The sequence below is a fragment of the Ochotona princeps genome, chromosome 24 (assembly GCF_030435755.1).
Source record: "Ochotona princeps isolate mOchPri1 chromosome 24, mOchPri1.hap1, whole genome shotgun sequence".
NCBI lineage: Eukaryota > Metazoa > Chordata > Mammalia > Lagomorpha > Ochotonidae > Ochotona > Ochotona princeps.
In genome coordinates this window covers 4,086,416-4,105,480 of record NC_080855.1, presented here as the reverse complement: position 1 = coordinate 4,105,480, position 19,065 = coordinate 4,086,416, and the positions used below count along the sequence as shown (strand labels likewise).

At 54.9% G+C, this 19,065-nt stretch overlaps 1 protein-coding gene across 1 annotated transcript in view; it reads right to left on the bottom strand.

The window, feature by feature from the left end:
- Positions 1 to 18,145, bottom strand: part of LMTK2 (lemur tyrosine kinase 2) — a 71,031-nt gene extending 52,886 nt beyond the window's left edge. Inside the window, 1 exon segment of the mRNA XM_058680279.1 lies at positions 17,592 to 18,145. Within this exon segment, the coding sequence (XP_058536262.1) occupies positions 17,592 to 17,682 (91 nt within the window). The 5' untranslated portion in view covers positions 17,683 to 18,145.
- Between the last annotated feature and the right edge of the window lie 920 nt (positions 18,146 to 19,065).

The following is a 19,065-nucleotide window of genomic DNA, read 5'->3' as shown; positions in this document are numbered from 1 at the left end:
CCAGCTTTCAAAGCATTCTAATAGCTATCTAGCACTTGATTTAATAAGCAGAAAAGCTGAGAAACCCTCGGACATAGGTACGCATTACCTGCCTTAGAGATGGCTCATTTGGGGCCGCAGTTTCTCGGCGATGACTCAGAGCGAGGCGGGAGCACTACCTAGTATTCCATCCACCCTAAATCCCACCCAGGAGCCTGACTCAAGGCACCCAGCCCCTCACAAGGTACTCCAGCACCTCTGTAATTACACAAATGAGTTGCCTGTGAACCCACACTGGGGAGAAATTAAAAATACGCCAAGGTGCAGGGATAAAAGGAAAGGACGGCCCACAAAATGCCGGGTGCTTTTGTTGTTCCTGCCTGAGTGCACGACTGGGAACTCCCTTCCTGCCTGCTTTACCAAGGGGCTCGAGCCTTGGAGAACAGCAGACTGCAGTGTTTCGCGATGAGCCGCCCACCAGCATTCTCCGGTTGGCCGGTGGCAGCCAGGAGCACTGCTGTTACCGTCTGATACCACCGTGCACTCAAGCGCCCATCACCTGGTGTGCAAACGTGTCGTCTCACTGGGCTCCCTCCGCCAGTCTGTGGCAAGCAGGCCTCAGAGGTTTGCCCTCGGGCTCCACCACAGGACATCATTTCCCAGTGTCCCCACCAGCGCTTCCTATCTTCTGAGCCAACCCCCTCCACAGGGGCCTTATGCAAGGCCTCAGGCAGCAGAGCTGTCTTTTCCACCTTAGAAAACAAGCGGCCTGTTGTCCAACTCTGAACTTTGGTCTCCGAGGTCTGAGCCATGGGTCCTAGGGAGGCACAGCCTAGGCTAGGGATGGGCAAACCACTGCAGCCAAGACCCTGCCCGGTTGGCTGCGTAACCTGCATCTTAGGGACAGCTAAGAATTTGTATTGTTAAAATAGCTGTTTATAAACAAAAAACTACCTCATGTCATGGGAAGTTCACACACACATCGTGTGGGCCAGGACAGGCCATCATGGGCACAGAGACGACTCCTGTGTCCAAGTGATGCCCAGGAACCAGTGTGTCAGCACCACAGAACACAAGCCCTGCAAAAACCTGCTGGGCTGGATGGGAGTGTGGAGGAGGGGACGGAGAGGGGAGGAGAGGGCAGACGGTGGAAGACACCATCCAACTGCAACGATGATTCACACTGCTTTTAAAAGTATGACGTCACGGAGACAAGTGGAAATCCGGACACTGAGTAAGTGACCACATTATGGAAGAACGGTTCATTTCTTAGTAGAGGGATGGTGGTATGTGGTCCTTACCTTACAGAGACAGACCGCAACCTACGGAGCAATGTCTGGAATTTGGGGGTGGAGGGGAGGGTGGCGCTAGGGCCACAGCCTCCATCCAGCTCCACACGCCCTGTTCTCTGCTTGATAAATAAGGTGCAGCACACTCTCAGCTTCCCCGGCTGCTGCGGGGAGGAGGCTGATCCAGAGGAAGGGCTCAGCAGGGCGAGGGCAGAACTGGTGCAGGCTCCTCTCCCTGCTTCTGGAAGGCCATGGTCTTTTTCTCCACATCCGCACCCGCAAAATAACATCGGTCCTGCCAACATGGGGAGGGGAGCGTCGCCCTAATGACCACATTCCATTCGCCGCAGAAACCAGGTCACAATCTGAGGTCCCACGGGTTAGGACTTCACAGGCAATTTGAGGAGAGACATAATTCAATCGCCCCTCGGAATTGTTAAGTGGAAAGAAGGAAAAAGAGTGAACCCAGAGAGAACAGAATGCAGAGACGGGGGCAGGGGGCTGGGGACTGGGGGAGGGACCCCACTGCACACCAGGCCCACCCAGGCTTGCAGTCTCCTTCACTGGCCTGCCCCAGCACCCCAACCTCAGCTCTCAGCACTCTCCCCTGCTGCCTTCCGCCAGGAGGCCTTCCGCCACGGGCACTCCCCTGTTCCTGTCTCACATGCTCCTCTATTAGGAAACTGCCTTACACGGACACGCGCGCGTGCGTGCGCGCACACACACACACACCAGTCCCTCCCCATCCCAGTTAGACCCCAACGTGGAAGCCAGCCTCTGGGCCACCCCTGGGAGCCCCTGCCCGTGCTGCAGTCACTCGGAATCTCCCCATCTCAGAGGTGCTGAGTGCATATTCAGATGCCCGCCTGTCTCCCCCATGGGCCCACAGGCCAAGCGGGGCAGTGACCAGGCTGCCAGGCTGACCTGAGAGCCTGCTCAGTGCCTGGCCTTCTTGTAGATGAGGCGAGGCAGAGGAGGGAAGCGAGGAGGAAAAAGGGCCAGAGACGGTAACTACGGGGGCTGAGCAGGGAGAGCAGGGCAGCAGGTGAGGGACAGAAACTCAGCTCCACCGTCAGTCCCGGCAGCCAGGGTCACACAGGACGGCAAACACGGGTCCTCAGCAGCTCCAGGCACAGGGCCGAGGCTCACACACTCACTGGCTCTCCGCTTGCTCCCACATGACACCACTCCTGTCTGGCCTGCTGATGGACCCTCAGGCCACAGGGTCCATCAGCACTGGCAAAGGTGGCTCCAGGCCCTCTTCTCGGTGGAGCCCCAGGGGCCACTCTGGGGAGCAAACCCCTCACAGGAGCCGTTCCTCTGGTGGGTCAGGCCCTTGGGCTGCCACTCTCACAGTTAACGGGTGGTTGCTTCTGTCTTCTGTCGAACATGAACTTGGTGTGGCTCTGCTAGGACCCTACAGACAGAACAGCACGCTAGCGGCTGGAGCAGGTGCCATGTTTTCTCGCAATCTGCACCTTTGAGACCGAGGTGCTGCAGGCCTAGCTGCCCTCAGGCCCTTTTCCCAGGCCTGCACACTGCTGGGTGCGCGTGTCTTCCCTGTGGGCACATACACGGCCCTGCTGTCTCCCGAATCTCCCCCTCCTACAAGGATCTGTGGCCTCATTCTTACTTACTCCCTGTTGTGAAAGCCTCACCTCCCGATCCGTCACACGGCTGGGCTGGGATAGACCCCAGGGTGTGGGAAGAGGAAAGAACTGTCCGACTGGGACCAGCACAATAGCCTGGAGGTTAAATCCTAGCCTTGCATGCGCCAGGATCCCATATGGGCACTGGTCGGTTCATATCCCAGCAGCTCCACTTCCCATCCAGCTCCCTGCTTGTGACCTAGGAAAGCAGTCAAGGACGGGCCAAAGCCTTGAGACCCTGCACCTACGTGGGAGACCCGGAAGAGCTCCTGGCTCCTGGCTTCGGAATGGCTCAGCTCCAGCTGTTGCGGCCGCTTGGGGATTGAACCATGGGACGGAAGATCTTACTCTCTGTCCCTCCTCATCTCTGTATATCCACCTTTCCAATAAAAATAAATAAATCTTAAAAAAGAGAGAGAGAAAGAAAAAAAGAAAAAGAAAACAAACTCTCCCATCACCAGAGCACCAGAGTGGGTGTGAAGCCAGGGCATGGCATAGCACACCTCTTCTGTGTTTCACCAACTGCCCACTCCAGCAAGCCCACAGAACCGCGTGACCCTGCCCACCTCAGCAAGCCACAGGAGAACCATGTGACCCCGCCCACCTCAGCAAGCCACAGGAGAGAACCACATGACCCCGCCCATCTCAGCAAGCCACAGAAGAGAATCATGTGACCCCACCCACCTCAGCAAACCCAGAGAACCACCTGACCCCGCCCACCTCAGCAAGACACAGGAAACACACTACCCCGCCTACCTCAGCAAGCCTACAGGCGAGAACCACCTGACCTCGCCCACCTCAGCAAGCCTACAGGAGAGAACCACCCGACCCCGCCTACCTCAGCAAGCCACAGAACCATGTGACCCCGCCCATCTCAGTAAACCTACAGAAGAGAACCACCTGACCCCACCCACCTCAGCAAGCCTACAGAAAACCACTTGACCCCGCCCACCTCAGCAAGCCCACAGAACCACCTGACCCCGCCCAGCTCAGCAAACCCAGAGCCACTGACCCCGCCCACCTCAGCAAGCCCACAGGAGAACCACCTGACCTGACCCCCCATGCCTGATGGAGAAGTAAAACTGTAGGAGATGACGCTGACGAATGAAGGAACCTCGGTGCATCTGAGGGAAGCTAACATACAACCTTCCAAAGCAGCCCCAATACCAAGCAAACCCCTAAGATACACTCGTCTGAGAGGCAGAGAAGCAGGGATCCCCAGTTGGCCCAACAGGATGGCCTGGCCCAGGCCCAAGTCAGGACTGACAGAAACCCAAAACACCCAGGTGTGCATCACCAGAACCTGAGCCAGGACTTGGATGTGGGCACGTTTTATCCTAAAGCACTACACCAAGTGCCCACTGCACCTTGACTGTGTTTTAAAGCAGCTTAGATCTAGTCAGCAACTCTCCCACTTGTAGCATCCCTCCAAGGACCCTGCATCCCAAAGGCTAGTAAAACGAACTGTCATGTCCCTGGGGCAAACACTTGGAAACTGCACACACACCCCACACTTCTATGTGACACCTGCCAAATATAAGCCCACCGTGCACACGGAATCTGAAGTCACTCCACGCTTCCTTCGTCCTAACACAACAATGCGTCTATTCAGGATAACACTGGATAACCCAGCGTCTCCCTAATGCCCTCCAATGTCAGACGACAGAGGAAGTGAAACAGCACTAAATATACTCGCCCACACAGAGCAGCAGGCAGCGCACGGCGGAGCTGGCTGCTCAGAGACTCCACAAAGACCCTTCTGCCTAGCAAACAATTGCTCTGTGTGCACATCTCAGCCAGCACAGAGCTGCTCCAGTCCAGAAAGTGACTGCCAAGGCCAGCCAACCCAAATGAACTCTCACACTTACAGGAAGTTTCTATAATTTGAGTGCTGACTGATTACTGCGAATGAGATCATTTGATGTGAAACTGCTGGTTTCTCGCACCCTGTTCCATTAAAACCTGTAAGTAAGGGGGCCATTTTGCTCCTGTTTTAAGAGCACCCACAGGAGCAGGTCTATGTGAAAGTGGAGCCACAGAGAGGGAGAGCCGAGATGGATCTTCCATCTACCAGAACGGCCTCAACATGAGAGCTGGGTTAGGCTGAAGCCAGGAACTTCACTCTGGCCTTTCACTTGAGTAGCAGGGGCCCCTGGAGTCCAACTAGCACGTCTCTCCAAGAGGGGATGCTGGCCTGTGAGCAGCAGCTTAACCCCCGACCCCCCAGGGCCGGCATGAGACAGTTTCCTTAACTCCCAGAATCCCAACACAGCCTGAGCAATGGGGATCAGCCCATCCAAGGCCACAGCTGCCCTGTGGGCAGGCTCTCATCCCTCCCCAAGACTGCAGGGTGTGGGGGACAGGTGTGCAGCACCTGCTGGCAGGTGCCTCACGGAGCAGGGCACAGGTCAAGGAGGACACTCCCACCACAGGTTTAATCCCCCTCACCCCTTCAGCCAACAGCAAACTTTCCAAGGACACCTGACACTGGAGAAACTTCCAGCAAGACAATGAGTGACCAACACAGACAAAAAGGAACTCGGGGCAAACAGGTGATGCAGGGATTTTTTAAAAACCAAAAGCGAACCAAAAAACCCCCAAACTCTGTGGTTAGTATTTTCAGAACTCAAGACATACTACATTCTTGGGAACAGACACTATTTTAAACAGCAGGGGAGAGGGAAGCCTCTGGCAGTACTAGAAAAACAGGCTGTCACTCGGAAGGAGAGACCAGCAGTGTCCCCAGGAGGACAAGGGGAGCACTGTCACCTGGTAGAGCGGAGACCAGCAGGGTCCCCAGGACAGAGAGACAGAGACCAAAACAGGCAACATGAAATTCGCCCAGGAAAATGCACATTCAACTGACAGGAATGTCAGGTGGAAAGAATCAAGAAGAGAAGAAAATCTGCCCTCCTAAAACTGTGTCAGTGTGTGTATGTGTGTGTGCGCGCGCACGTAACTTTACAGATCTAAAGCAGATGGCCGTCCAATCCTAAAGGGCCCACAGGGAAAAAGACACTGCTCCACTCCCAATTCAGCTCCCTGCTAATGATCTGGGAAAGCAGCGGAGGATGGCCCAAGTGCTTAGGCCCCTGGGAGACCCGGAAGAATCTCCTGGCTTCACCAACTATTTCTGCCGTATAGGGAGTGAATCAGTGGATGAAAGATTCCCTCTCTATTTCTGCAACTCCACCTTTCAAACAAAAATAAATAAATAAACACACACACACACACACACACACTATGGAGATGCAGAGAGCCTCCAAAGCTCCCAAGAAGCAAGCAAGGCTGCCCAGAGGACAGCAGTGTCCCCTCTGAGCCTGGGGGACCCAGCCAGGCCAGGCCCGAGGAGCATGGGAGCCAGGCACATGGACACCAGCACTCAGACAAGGTCACGGCCGCGCAGGCGGGGGGAGGGAGGCACAAAACATGTCACCGAATGTCAGCATCACAAACGACACAGAAACGACGACCCTCATCCGGGAAGCTGGGTTACCTGTGTCAAGGAGCCCGCGCGTGGGGCCCTTCTCCATGAACCCCCCATCGAGTGGCGGTAAAATCTTGTCACTAGAAGGGCGGTAAAACAGCAGCAGGGACATGTGACCCGAGGGACAGGTGTAAGGCCTGGGCTCACCATAACTACTAACTTCCCAAATGACTGACAACACTGACCAACACTGACTTACAAGGGGCACAAGCGGGGCCGGGGAAGGGAAGGAGGACCAGGAGCTGGGAGCCACATGCCAGGACACACAACAGCAGCAGGTGGTTTACAAAGGAAACACAAATACCCCCACCAACGGCTGCTCATCATTTACACTGAGGAATTCCTTCAGAACCACACGGGACGCTTACCTACTGTGCACACCAGCCAAGGGACACAGGAGATGGGCTGGCGGGGCAGACAGCCACAGACCCGGGCGGAAACACCATCCACGCTGCGCTGCTGCCCCGCACACCTGCTCAGGCCCATGCATGGATCCGATGCAGATGAGCAGCTCCCAGCAAGAGCGGCCACCCTGGAACTGTCACAGCTGGACAGACCCGCACAGAGCACACCCACCCGCAGTGCTATGTGTCACTCTGCTCTCACAGGGAAGGTTATGAGTTCATGACTTTACTATTTGGAAGTCAGAAATATTTCTGTCACCTCCAATTCAACGGTGTTACTTTGTTTTGTGAGTGGGAACTCAACAAGCTGTTGTTACGAATTAAAGGAACCGCACGGAGGCCATGCCTCAGTTCCGGAAGCTGGCTTGACGGTTTCCTTCAGGAACCGACTCTGGGTACCAGGGTTTCAGTCCGTGAAAGATAAAGAAATATCACAGAGAAGCGAGGCGGTCAGGTGGTGGCAGGCCTGGCAGGCAGGTGGCCAGGTCACCAGGATCTGACTGCACACCCCCCGGGCTCCTCCTCCAGGAGGGGAGGTTCAGCTCTCACGTCCTTAGGTCTACCCAGGGTCCACACGGATCTCATGGGTGATCGGGTCTTTTATGAACGTGACCTTCACTCTCTTTAGAGGAAGCCAAGTTATACTGTGAATTTCTGGGTCATAGCTGCCGCGCCACTCCACCTATACTTGCAGGGACTGTGTTGGCGAGTCGGTCACCCCCAGTGCCTGGGTGCTGTGTCATAATGACAGTCTGAGGGGAGAGTCACGTGGGACTCCGCTCAGCAGCGCACGGCACCTGGGCTGCGTCCCTGAGAAGCAGAGTCGCCAAGGAGGCCCACGCTCCAGACACTCACCACCCGAACAGCCAGAGGAACTGGTCCCTCGTCAAAGGTGCTGAGGAAGAATCTGCAATGTGAAAAAATTATTTCCAACTCAGCAGCTAACCTGGGAGGCCACCAACATATCACAACACCACGTTTTTGGCATAAAAAACTGAGATGACAAGTTTTACACCTTTACAGGCATTTTCAATGTGCACAATGGTTGCCAGCTCATTCCCCTCTCTCTTCTGGGTCTGAGATGCCTTAGACTTCCCCTAATGAAAGGTTGCAACGCTAGCCCAGCCAGCCACGTCTGTCCCCCGTGCGGAACAGCAGAGGGCATAGGATGAGCCTTTCCAAATAAAAGTATAACAGCTTCACTTCCAAATAACAACAACTTCTCTCTCAAAAGTTACTACCATGACATAGCAGGTCACTCAATGCCTGCGGCACTGGCATCCCGCAGGGGCACTGGTTCGAGTCCTGGCTGCTCCATTTCCTATCCAGCTCCCTGCTAATGGGCCTGGAAAAACAGAAGACGGTGCAGATGCCTGGGCCCCTGTGTGCCACATGGGGACCTCAACAAAACTCGTCCCCTGGGCTTTGGCCTGACCAGCCTCCGGCTGTGATGGCCACGTGGGGAGCGAACCAGCACCTGGAAGACCTCCCTCTACGTCTCGCCTTCTCTGTAAAATGTGCCTCTCAAACAAAAATAAATTTTAAAAAATGTTTTTAAATAAACAGGTCTCCCAAAGTAAGATGTTAGTAACATAATATTACGCTGGCAGAAAATTAAACCCTGCCAGTTACTGCGCGGGCACACCTGCCCAGGGGCCCTGCACCCACCCCAGCGACGTCACTGTTGCCAGCGGCCACTCTGACCCGGGCTGCGTGGGACACCGCCAGCTGGCCATGTCCATGCCACGAGGCCCTCAGCACCAGCATCAGCACTTGACTGTCAGGCTCCCGGCTCAAGCAGTGGCTGGTTATTTATAAAACTAACAGGCTATTCTTCCCGCCAAGTCCCAGAAGAGGCGCTGCAGCTGGAAGCACGCGTCTGGCCCAGGCCCGCGGGGGAGGGCCTCGGGAGGGACAGGCCCCGGGCTCTCGGGCCTCAGCTGCTGGCCACTGAGAACGCTCTCTGCCGGAGTGGGGAAGCAACCCCCAGCAGCGCCTTCACTATAGGTGCAGGTTCCGGGTCACCTCTAGAACCAAAGCAGCCTGCTCTCAGATGCCAGCAGTCCCGTCGGACACAGACAGCCCTGCCTTCTCCTGAAGCACTCTCAGCTCCGAAGAACCTGGCCAGAATTCACAGCAGCGGGAAGGGGGCAGGGAAAGCAAGATGGACTCTGAATTTCAAAAAGGGTGATGCTGGGACCAGCGTGGTAGCAGGGAAGACCACAGTCTGTGACGTCAGCAGCTCAGCTGCTCCACTGCCAGTCCAGATCCCTCTAATGTGTCTGGAAAAACAGCAGAAGATGGCCAAGTCCTCGGGCCTCAGCACTCATGTGGGAGACGCACAAGCACCTGGCTCCTGGCTGCAGCGTGGCCCAGCCCCAGCCCCAGCTACCGCAGCCAATTGGGGAGCAGAGGACGGAGCTCTCTCTCTCTGAGAAGTTGTTGCCGGTGTGGAGCAAGCGTGAAGATTCACCGTGGTGTTCACACCCAGGTGAGATTTTGTCTGTTGCCAAAAAGCAACAAGAAGCTCTGCAGACCGCTCAGCACAGACCCAGGCCCGCGCATCCCTCCAAAGAGCCCTGGGGGAACTATGACCTGAACCTCGGCCACCTGAGGAGTTGTCTACAAGCCCTTTAAACAGTGTCCAGGGTTGCGGTAGCTCCTGGAATAGCCCTGGCACCTCACGATGCTGCTCTTAGCGCAAACCAAGCCCATCCTCCAAATACCCATAACTCTAAAAACAATGAAAACAGGAGGTTCCAGGCTGGCGTCACGGCACAGCATGCTGATCCCCTCTCCACGGCACCAGCACCTCATGTGGGCACCAGTTTCTGTCCCAGCTGCTCCACTTCCTACCCAGCTCCCTGCTTGTGGCCTGGGTAAGCAGCAGAGGACAGCCCAAAGGCCTGGGACCTTGCACCAGCTTGGGAGACCCGGACCTGGCTTCAGATCAGCTCAGCTCTGAGCACTGCAGCCATTTGGGGCGTGAATCAGATGAAAGTTATATCTCTCTCTCTCCTTCTGCTTCTTTGTAAATCTGCCTTTCCAATAAAAACAAAATTTAAAAAGGGAGAAAATAAGACGCTCCCAGCACCACCAAAATGGCATCTGCAATACTGACAGATGTGTCACAAAGCTCAAGAGGTGGGGGGACACACGGGCAGAGTCCTTCCCTTTTTCTAGTCACCCCCTCGAAAAAGTTCTTTGTCCCTCCAAAATCACTCCAACACCACATACGGAAGAAGAGCTACGTCGTTAGGAAAACATCCCTGCAGCACGTGGCACCTAAGCAGACAGGACGCCTGAAGGTCCCGCGGGCTCCTGGAGACCACAGCAGGGCAGGGCTGAAGGAAGCACCGCCCTGCTCCTCAGGCTGCGGTCAGGTGACCCTGGGCAGAGCTGTGAAGAAAACTCCTCTGCAAGTCTAAAGCCACCCAGAGGAAAGCGGTTGCTACATTGTCTTCAAAACTGCAAGCAGCTTCAGTCCAGGGGAAGGCCAGGGCCGGGCGAGAAGTGCAGGCAGCGGGACGCGGGTTCTACAGCTTAGGCCCTGCCCCTCCCACACACAGAATGCAGGTTCTACAGCTTAGGCCCTGCCCCCCACACACCAGTGACTCTTGTCTCACTCCCCACTATCGTCTTCAGCACCCTCACTTAACCTTAAACTCCAACAGATACTCAAAACACCAAGGCCATGAGACGCAGTCCTTGTGGTGCAGGTGGAGAGAGCAGCCGTCAAAACCTTGGTACAAAGTGCTACTTGCCCAGTGCATATGTGTGAGGAACTGGCGCCATGAGCCCAAAGCTTCAGAAACGGCTATTTATTTACAAGCAGTACAGAAGTGTTCGCTGCCTATCCCTCAGTCAAGTAAGTCACACCTGTAAAAGGATGCCAGGAAAACACGTTACAGGCCCGGGGGACATTCAGTTCCAAGGTGAGCACTCTAGAGCACCTCAGAAGCAGCGCCCTCAAGCGGCTGGGCTGGGCTGAGACACGGAGCTCAGCAGCAGCACAGTGGGAGGGAGGAGACAGGGGAGGGCAGCGGTGGCAGTGTGCAGCAAGCTTCCACCCGCGGTGCCTACATCTGCGTTCCCATATCAGAGTGCCGGTTGGAGTCCCGGCCACTCTGCTTTTGTCCATGCATCCTGGGAGGGGCTCAAGCACTCGGCCCCCCCATGTGAAAGGCCCAGGAGGAGTGCCCAGCTCCTGGTTTGGGCCTGTCCCAGGCCTGGCTGGGGTGGCCATTTAGGGAGGGAACCAGCAGACGGAAGGCATCTCTGGGGGTGGCGTGTGTGTGTGCGCGCGTGTGCCCAAGTACACACACACACACGTTTCTCTGCCTCTTAAACAAATTAACCTAAGTAGCCAGGAGAGAGGAGCTAGTGTCATGACACAGCAAGTTAGGTCCCCACCTGCAAGACCAACATCAAGATCACTGGACTAGTTCAAGGCCTGGCTGCTGCATTCCTGAATTTCTGACCCAGCCTCTTGGGCCCCTGCACACAAGCGGGAAACCAGAATGGAGAGCCTGGCTCCCAGTGTCGGTCTGGCCCAGACCTGGCTAGTGCTGCCATTTAGGGATTGAAACACAAGTGTAAGATCCATCAAGACGTTTCTCTTTTCCTCTCTTCCTTCTGTCCTTCTGCCTTTCAAATAAATCTTTTTCAAATAAGAGACACATGTGGGCTGACGCAGTGGCTCAACAAGCTAATCCTCCACCTCCAAGCACCAGCATCCCATATGGGCATCTGCTCCACTGCTTGTGGTCTGGAAAAGCAGTGGAGGATGGCCCAAGGCCTTGGGACCCTGCACCCACATGGGAGACCCTTCTGGCTCCTGGCTGCAGATTGGCTCAGCTCTGGCCATCGTGGCCATTTGGAGAGTGACCCAGAAGAGAAAGAGCGAGGCTGCCGTAACAGGGAGAAAGCAGAAGAGAGACGAAAGAAGGGGATCTGCACAGAAATGTTTTCACACTACAGACAGATCAATTTAACCCTGAACAAAGCACCACAAAGGGGCGGCCAACACTGTGGCGTAACAGGTAAAGCCACTGCCTGAGACACCCAGCGACCCATGAGCACCAGCTCATGTCCAGCTCTGCCTCCAATCCAGTTCTACATCAAATGGCCCGGGAAAGCAACAAAAGCAGGAGACCCAGAAGACATTCTAGTCTCCTGTCTTTGGCCTGGTCCACCCCTGGCCATCTGGGGACTGAATGAACAGATGCAAGCGCTCGCCCTCTCTGCCTCCATTTCTGTTGCCCTGTCTTGCTGTTACTCTTTCAAATAAATAAATCTTAAAAAAAAAAAAAAAAAAAAGCAAAGGAAGAAACTGCCATGAGGGTGGAGAGTGGTGATGGGTGTGACAGATGGGCCCCAGCAGACACTTGTGTGCAAAGACCACACCCACCTGCTCCCACCGCGCCTACCCCCGCCGAGGAGAGCTGGGAGCCAGGGACAGTGTCAGCCTCAGCTCAGGTCCTGGGGAACCTGTCTACTCAACGTGATAACTCAGGACTCCAAATACGAACAGCAGCATACGCACTAGAATGCAACAGGTAACGTGGACCACGCCTGTGCGTGCCCGAGGGCCAGAGGGCGGGTCACTCCTGCAGCTGGGGGCTGTGAGCAAGAGGGACAGGCGTCTCTCAGGTGGGGGGGTCAGGCCCCAGGGACATCTGGCACCAAGAACCCTATTCTGCCCCCTCGAATCTTGGTAACAATCATGCTGCCCAATGATACGAAACAATCTTTTTCAAAACTGAGGCCACTTCTCTGATGGCAAGTGACTGCAACGCTCAGGCCCTGCGCAGGCGTCACTTGTCACCATTTTAGAACACCTCTCCCCAGCATTTTGCTTTCCCGACAACACTGACTTTGCCATATTTTCCTGGCTTCCTCCGCCTCCTTTTTTTGTTGTTGTTGTTATTTATTTTGGTTGGAAAGGCAGGGTTACAGAGAAGGAGAGACAGGAAGATCTTCCATCTGCTAGTTCACTCCCTAAGTGGCTGCAACAGCCAGAGCTGAACTTGATTTGAAACCAGGAGTCGGGAGTTTCTTCTGGGTCTCCCGTGTGGATGCAGAGTCCCAAGGACTTGGGCCATCCTCTACTGCTTCCTCAGACCACAGTCAGGGAGCTAGACGGAAAAAGGCAGCAGCCAGGACACGAATCGGCACCTGTACGGGATTCTGGCACTTTCAGGTGAGGATTTAGCCAGGACACGAATCGGCACCTGTACGGGATTCTGGCACTTTAAGGTGAGGATTTAGCCAGTGTAGCTATTGCACCAGGCCGCCACCCCACCAAGGCTTCCTCCTGAAACAGTATCTTCCTAGTGAAGAACTGAAGGAACCTTAGGAATCAAATCTAAAAACTAACCCTGAGTGGGGGAGGAGTTTCGTAGCCCAGACAGTTAAGGCCCCACTGGAGATGCTGGGAGCCCACACTGGAGTGCCAGTCCCCGTCCCAACTGCTCTGCTTGATCCAGGTTCCTGCAAACGTGCCTGGGCAGGCAGAAGCTGGCGATCTACACCAGCGCCTGGGTTCTGGCCACCCACAGGCTGCGGACTTCAGCCTGGCCCAGTTGCAGCTGCTGCAGCCATGCGCAAAGTGAAACAGTTGATGCTATCACTCTGTTCAAAGAAATAAATCTTTTTTTGCTAACTAAATAAAAACCCGACAGTGTCATTCTATTCCTTGCTGTAATGTTCCCTTACACATGCAGCAAATAACACCTTCAGGGGTAAAACAGCTAATAGGTGGCAGAGACACATGCTTCTGTTAAACAAGGGAGACGGGTCCAGCACGGTAGCCTAGTGGCTTAAGTCCTCACCTTGCATGTGCTGGGATCCCAAATGGGCACAAAGTGGCTGCTCCACTTCCCACCCAACTCCCCACTTATGGCCTGTGAAAGCAGTCAAGAATGGGCCAAAAGCCTTGGGACCCTGCACCCGTGTGGGAGACCCATAGGAGCTCCTGGCTTTGGATCAGCTCAGCTCCAGCCACTGCGGGCACTTGGGGAGTGAACCAGCAGACAGATCATTCTCTCTGTTTCTCCTTCTCTCTGTAAACTGACTTTCCAATAAAAATAAATAAATCTTTAAAAAGGAGGGGAGGGGAGCAGACGTCAGTCCCGCTTGCCTCACCCTCTGATGCTGTCCACGGGGCAGAACGGCCCGGGGACTGTCCTCCCTGGCCACCCTGACCACGCTGCCTTTAGGGAGATGCTTCGCCCAAGCGTGCAATTTCTGCTTGCGATCCAGGAACCCTACGATTGCTCACGGTTCCTTTAAATAATTTTAAAACCAGTAATTGTTCACCCGCAAGAGCTTTAGTCATCCTCAAGTTTAAAAACAGGTTCATTACATAAAAGCAGGCTAATCTAGATTGTCCTAAAAATCCAGCTAGGTCCCCAACACCAGGAATGTCTGGAAGGCAGAGGCTCCACTCATCACTCTGCAGTGATGGCTGTGCCTCGGCTGTCAGTCTGCCCCTGGCTGTCATGCTGAAGTAAGCCGGGGTTCCATCCATCCATCCTGTGGCGAGCTACTCGGAGTCACAGTTTTTCGTTCTTCTTTTGTAAAGCCAGCAGGTTCCAAGCACGGCATGTGAAATGGCTAGCACTTGCAAGTTGCTCCTCAGAAGTTGCCACGACAAAGTCAATTTCATGAAAACCCACCAAGCTCACGGCAAAACCTCAGGTGATGAAGACAGCCACGGGGCGACGCCAACACTGCCCCATGCCTCCCAAGGCTGTCTTCAGGAAGGTGGTCTCATCCTGGGCAACCGCCAAGGCCAAGAGGCCGGCAGAGGGGCAGGCACGGCCGGAGAGCTGGCCAGGGCCTCGCACCCCGCTCGTGTGCCCAAGCCCGAGGGCAAGGGCAGGCTAGGAAGCTGTGCTGCCTCCCGCGATGGCTTGTGAGTCGTATCTGAGCCCGACCGAGAAGTTGGGCTGTTTCAGTGTGTTGAGCTACAAGAATCCATAACTGTTTGAGGACGCTGGACATTTCTTGTCACACAGCACCTTTCTATGTTTTTGTTTTTGTTTGCTGTCCTCCTTGTCAGGCACCCGCCTGTTATCTAAGTGACAAGGCCCACAGGGGACACAGAGGGCCCAAGGCCTTGAAACTTCAAATGAATCCCGCACACCAATTATCAGCAAAACTGGAGGGATTTGGCAATTTCGACAGAGACGAGCTACACAGCTGGACGAACGCCCTCTTCCCTTCAGATGAGCCTGTTTGGTTACTGCAAAGCAGATGCCAGGTAAAAGCCAATCCCAGCAATCCCAGCAATCCCAGCCTAAACCACACTTCAAACTGAGCAGCCCTCCTTCTTCAGAAGAACCTGCTTGGAAAGCCTGCTGCAAAGCATTCTTATTTCTCAGAATGATCCCAGAAGAGTCACGCTTGGGACAGCACTTCCTTTATGGTCGCAGTCTTTTTCAAGACACAGGCCTGTTTGATCTAAAATAAAACAAAGCCAAAACGCAAGAGCCCAGGTCTTCCAGGCTGCTGGTGGGAGCAGGAGCTGGGTCCGCTGGCCACCCTGACTTCCGCCAGGGCCTCTATCTGAAGCGGCTAAAAGCTTCCTCTGTGCTCCGTGACCTAGTATGCTGCCGAACAAAAGAGGCGGGCTTCCTGGTCCAACCACTCTGCCCACGTCAACCACACAGGCACCTGCAGGACCTCGCCCAGCTGCCAGTCCGAGTTCACAGCTGGATTTAAAAAAAGGCATGGCGAGGGCTTTCTCGGAGAAGGAAGATCTGGGGGGAAGAACTGAGCCGTCACCTGACGGCTGATTCCACTGTGTGTGCAAACAGTGGACTTTTCTCCTTTTATGTAAGTGTCCTGAGCAGGACTCACCACACTGCCTCCTTAGCACAGGGCGGGGGCAGGGGGAGCCTTGTGGAAATGCAGACTCCCAGGGAAAAAGGCCTCTAGGGAGGACTGGGCTCCCCTCCCACAGCGCCACGAGGGAGCCCCAGAACACCTTCCCTCAGCTTGATCATGACTCAGTGAGTAAATACCTTACTCAACTACCAAGCCTAGAGACTACAGTGCCATGCCGGGCCACAGACACCTTGGCTGAGGAGACTTCCATTTCAAAGTCATGTTTTAATCAACTGCCTCTTGCAAAAAGGCTGGCAGAGGATAAAATCCACAGTGCTTGGGTGCCTTGGTTTCTTACAAAGGCTTTCTCTGGCATGGTGCATGGGTCCCTGGGCCATCAGTCTTCAACATTCAACCACTCCTTCTTCTACCGTGCCTTAGCGAGTCCCACTTCCTGACCCGTGAGCTCACCAGAAATGACACAAAGGTTTCCCCTCCTTAGTTTAATAATGTTATGTTGATCCAGAATCCATGTGGCTTACCACGCCTCACCATCCTCTCTGGGCACAAAAACTGATCGACCCCAAAGCCAGGTCTGTGCACCTGCTCCACAGAATTCAACCCCAGATGTCTGTGCTTGTACATGCATCACATCTAAACACACACACACACAAACACACACACACCCCTAAGCACCAAGGATCAGAACTTCCTATCAGCCTAGAAACTTCTCTGATACCCTGCAGGAAAACACACTCTTTATCCACTGATTTTCAATGTAGGTATCAACACCAGCCTTCGACACCAAGCCCCACTGAATCCCACTGCGTGCTTTGTGACTTCGTGGGTGCTTAACTACTGGTCAGAACACAGGACTGGCACAACGGGGAACACTTAACCGCCAGCTTGCTGGGGGACAGGGGGCACTCAGCACAGCTGGAGACAACTCAACTGGTTTGAAAAAAAAAAACCTTGTCTTTATTGAAGATAACGCTCACATTCCACACCCAATTAAAATTACTCTGAAAGTCACTCTTGCCCTCAAGAGCTTGGAAGTGGCACCATCTCTCGACCCCAAGCATCTCAGATCTGGCTTGCTGGCTCCGCCTACAACGTCGCTGGTCAACTGGAGAGAGGTTCATTTGAAGCCAAGTGTCCCTGTATCTTCAACGCAGAAACCGCACCCCGTTCTCTGCAACGTTTCTTTTGACGCTAAAATTCTATGAATTTGTGGAATGTCAATCTCTCCCCAGTCCAAAGATAAGCAGCAAAGCCGTAATGCCGAGTTAGCCTAGATTTTTCTTTTCCTTGGGGAGGAGGGGGGGCAAAAAAAATAATAATCAAAGACCCAACTTGGAATGCTTTGCTGGGTTGCAGCTGTATTAGGGGACATAAAAAGCTGCAAATGAAAACGACATAGAGAAAATGGCAGGGGAGGGGGAGAGAATCGCACATGCAGGGGGCTAGACTAGAAACTTGAGTGAGCCTTAGGCCAATGGGCATTCAAAGGCTGTGACACTAAGCCTGGCTTTCCTAAAACAGACATATTTAGAACTGCTTCCTTCCTCGTCCGTCCCCAGAGAATCACTCGAAACCAATTTCAAAAACAATAATCGCGAACGACGTCTAACAATCAATTGACAACTTCAGAGGCAAGTTGGCACAGCTCTCGTCAAGCCATTTGCATGTTCCAAGGATGATGGGGCGTTACAGAACGAGGCTGTTCTAGGAGGTGCCAAACAGCAGGTGCAAAGAGAAAAGAAATGCGGGGCTTGCTGCAAGCCGAGGGGCTCCGGGGCAACAGGTCTCGGGGCCGCAGCCCACCCGGCCCGCCCGCCCTCCGCAGCCGCCTGGCCCCCTCCCCCAGCCCCACGCCCCTGCGGCAGACAGGCAGCTCCCCGGATCCCTGGCCGTGCCCGACCGCCCCGGGCCTGCCCTCGCCCCCGCTCACCTGCACCTGTTTGCGGAAGCGGCGCGGCCCCGGCATGGCCGGCGCCCAGGAGGACCAGCAGCAGCAGCAGCCGCGATGGAGGCCCCGGCATCTCGCCCCCGGGACCGGCTCTCGGGTGGCCTTCCGTCCGCCGGTCCTGCCTTTCCCCACGCTGCCTCAGCGCCGCTCCGTCGGCCGCCCCTCAGCCCGCCGCCCCGGCCGCGCAAACACCATCCTTCCCGCCGCCGCCTCTCAACAGCAGCAACGGCAGCAGCCCTGCGGAGCCGCGGGCCCGGGCAGCCGCGCTGCCGCCATGATGGGCTGCGTCATGTGACGTATGCGGAGGCGGGACGCCGTGATGGGCATCCCCACCGGCCAACCGTCAAGCTCTCTCGGCCGCTGCGGCCCCGCCCATCCTCCTGAAAGAGGCAAGTGCGCCCTCTGCAGACCGAGGAGTGCGAGGGCAGCAGGTAATTCCCCCCACGCATGCTAAATTTAAAAATACAGGGAGATGCCAAGATTATCAAAATCATGCATGATCCATCTTGATTTTTTCTCTTAGTTTTTGGTAGCATGAGAAAAATAAGGGTTTTTTTTGGCCCCTCTTTACTTGTCAGAGCCGTTTTAGCTTCTTCTTAAATTGACCCATATATACAAATGAAGAATGCCTGTCCACATCACCCACTGGCTCAGCTCCTGAACTCAAGCTGTTCCTTTTGCCAAAGAAGCCCTTCCTGTATCCCCTCATCATCTGCTTGGAGGCTGAGGCTGGAGTATACCCTAAGAACAACGCCTCAGGCAGCCCGTGGCCCCCAGGGCCCAGGGGCTGGCGCCTGGCTTGGAGGAGGTGTTGTTTTGGAGGGAAAGGTGTCTGATCTTGGTGCTGGGTGCCCCCGACAGAGGGGTGAAGCAAGGCCTCATCCTGCAGAAGGACCAAAGGAAGAACTTTCTAGGCCAGCCAACAGAAGCTGTTGTTGGTACAGATGTGACTTCACTGGCAGGGAACAGAGGACCCTCCTCCCCCATCCCCCCTAACCGTCTGCTGGATGTGGACCCAGGACAATGTCCAGGAGGCACAGCTGGAGCAGTCAGTCAATGGGATCTCGGGAACTTTGACGCCCTTGCAATGTCTGTGATTGTCTGGGGATCTCTGGGTGGGACAGACAAGTGAGGCAAAGAGCAAGAGACCAACACGTGGCCACCCGCCTCTGCGTCTGCTTGTGGCCCTGGACTTTGGGTTCACAGAAGCCGAGCAGTGCTGGAAAAGTGGCATGGGGTGGGGGTGGAAGTGCCGTGCCCTGGAGACCCCTGCCTGTTTGTAGCAAGTGCTGGGGCACCACGCGCCTCATAATCCAACCGGGTGATTAATCCTTATTGGGGTACGCCCCAGCAACACGTCAGACCTCTCTCACAAAGCAGGCTTTGTTATGATGTGAGCAAGCCCCAAAGTTTTAAAATAAATAAGTAAAACAACAAGCTCCTCTTCCCCCCTTCA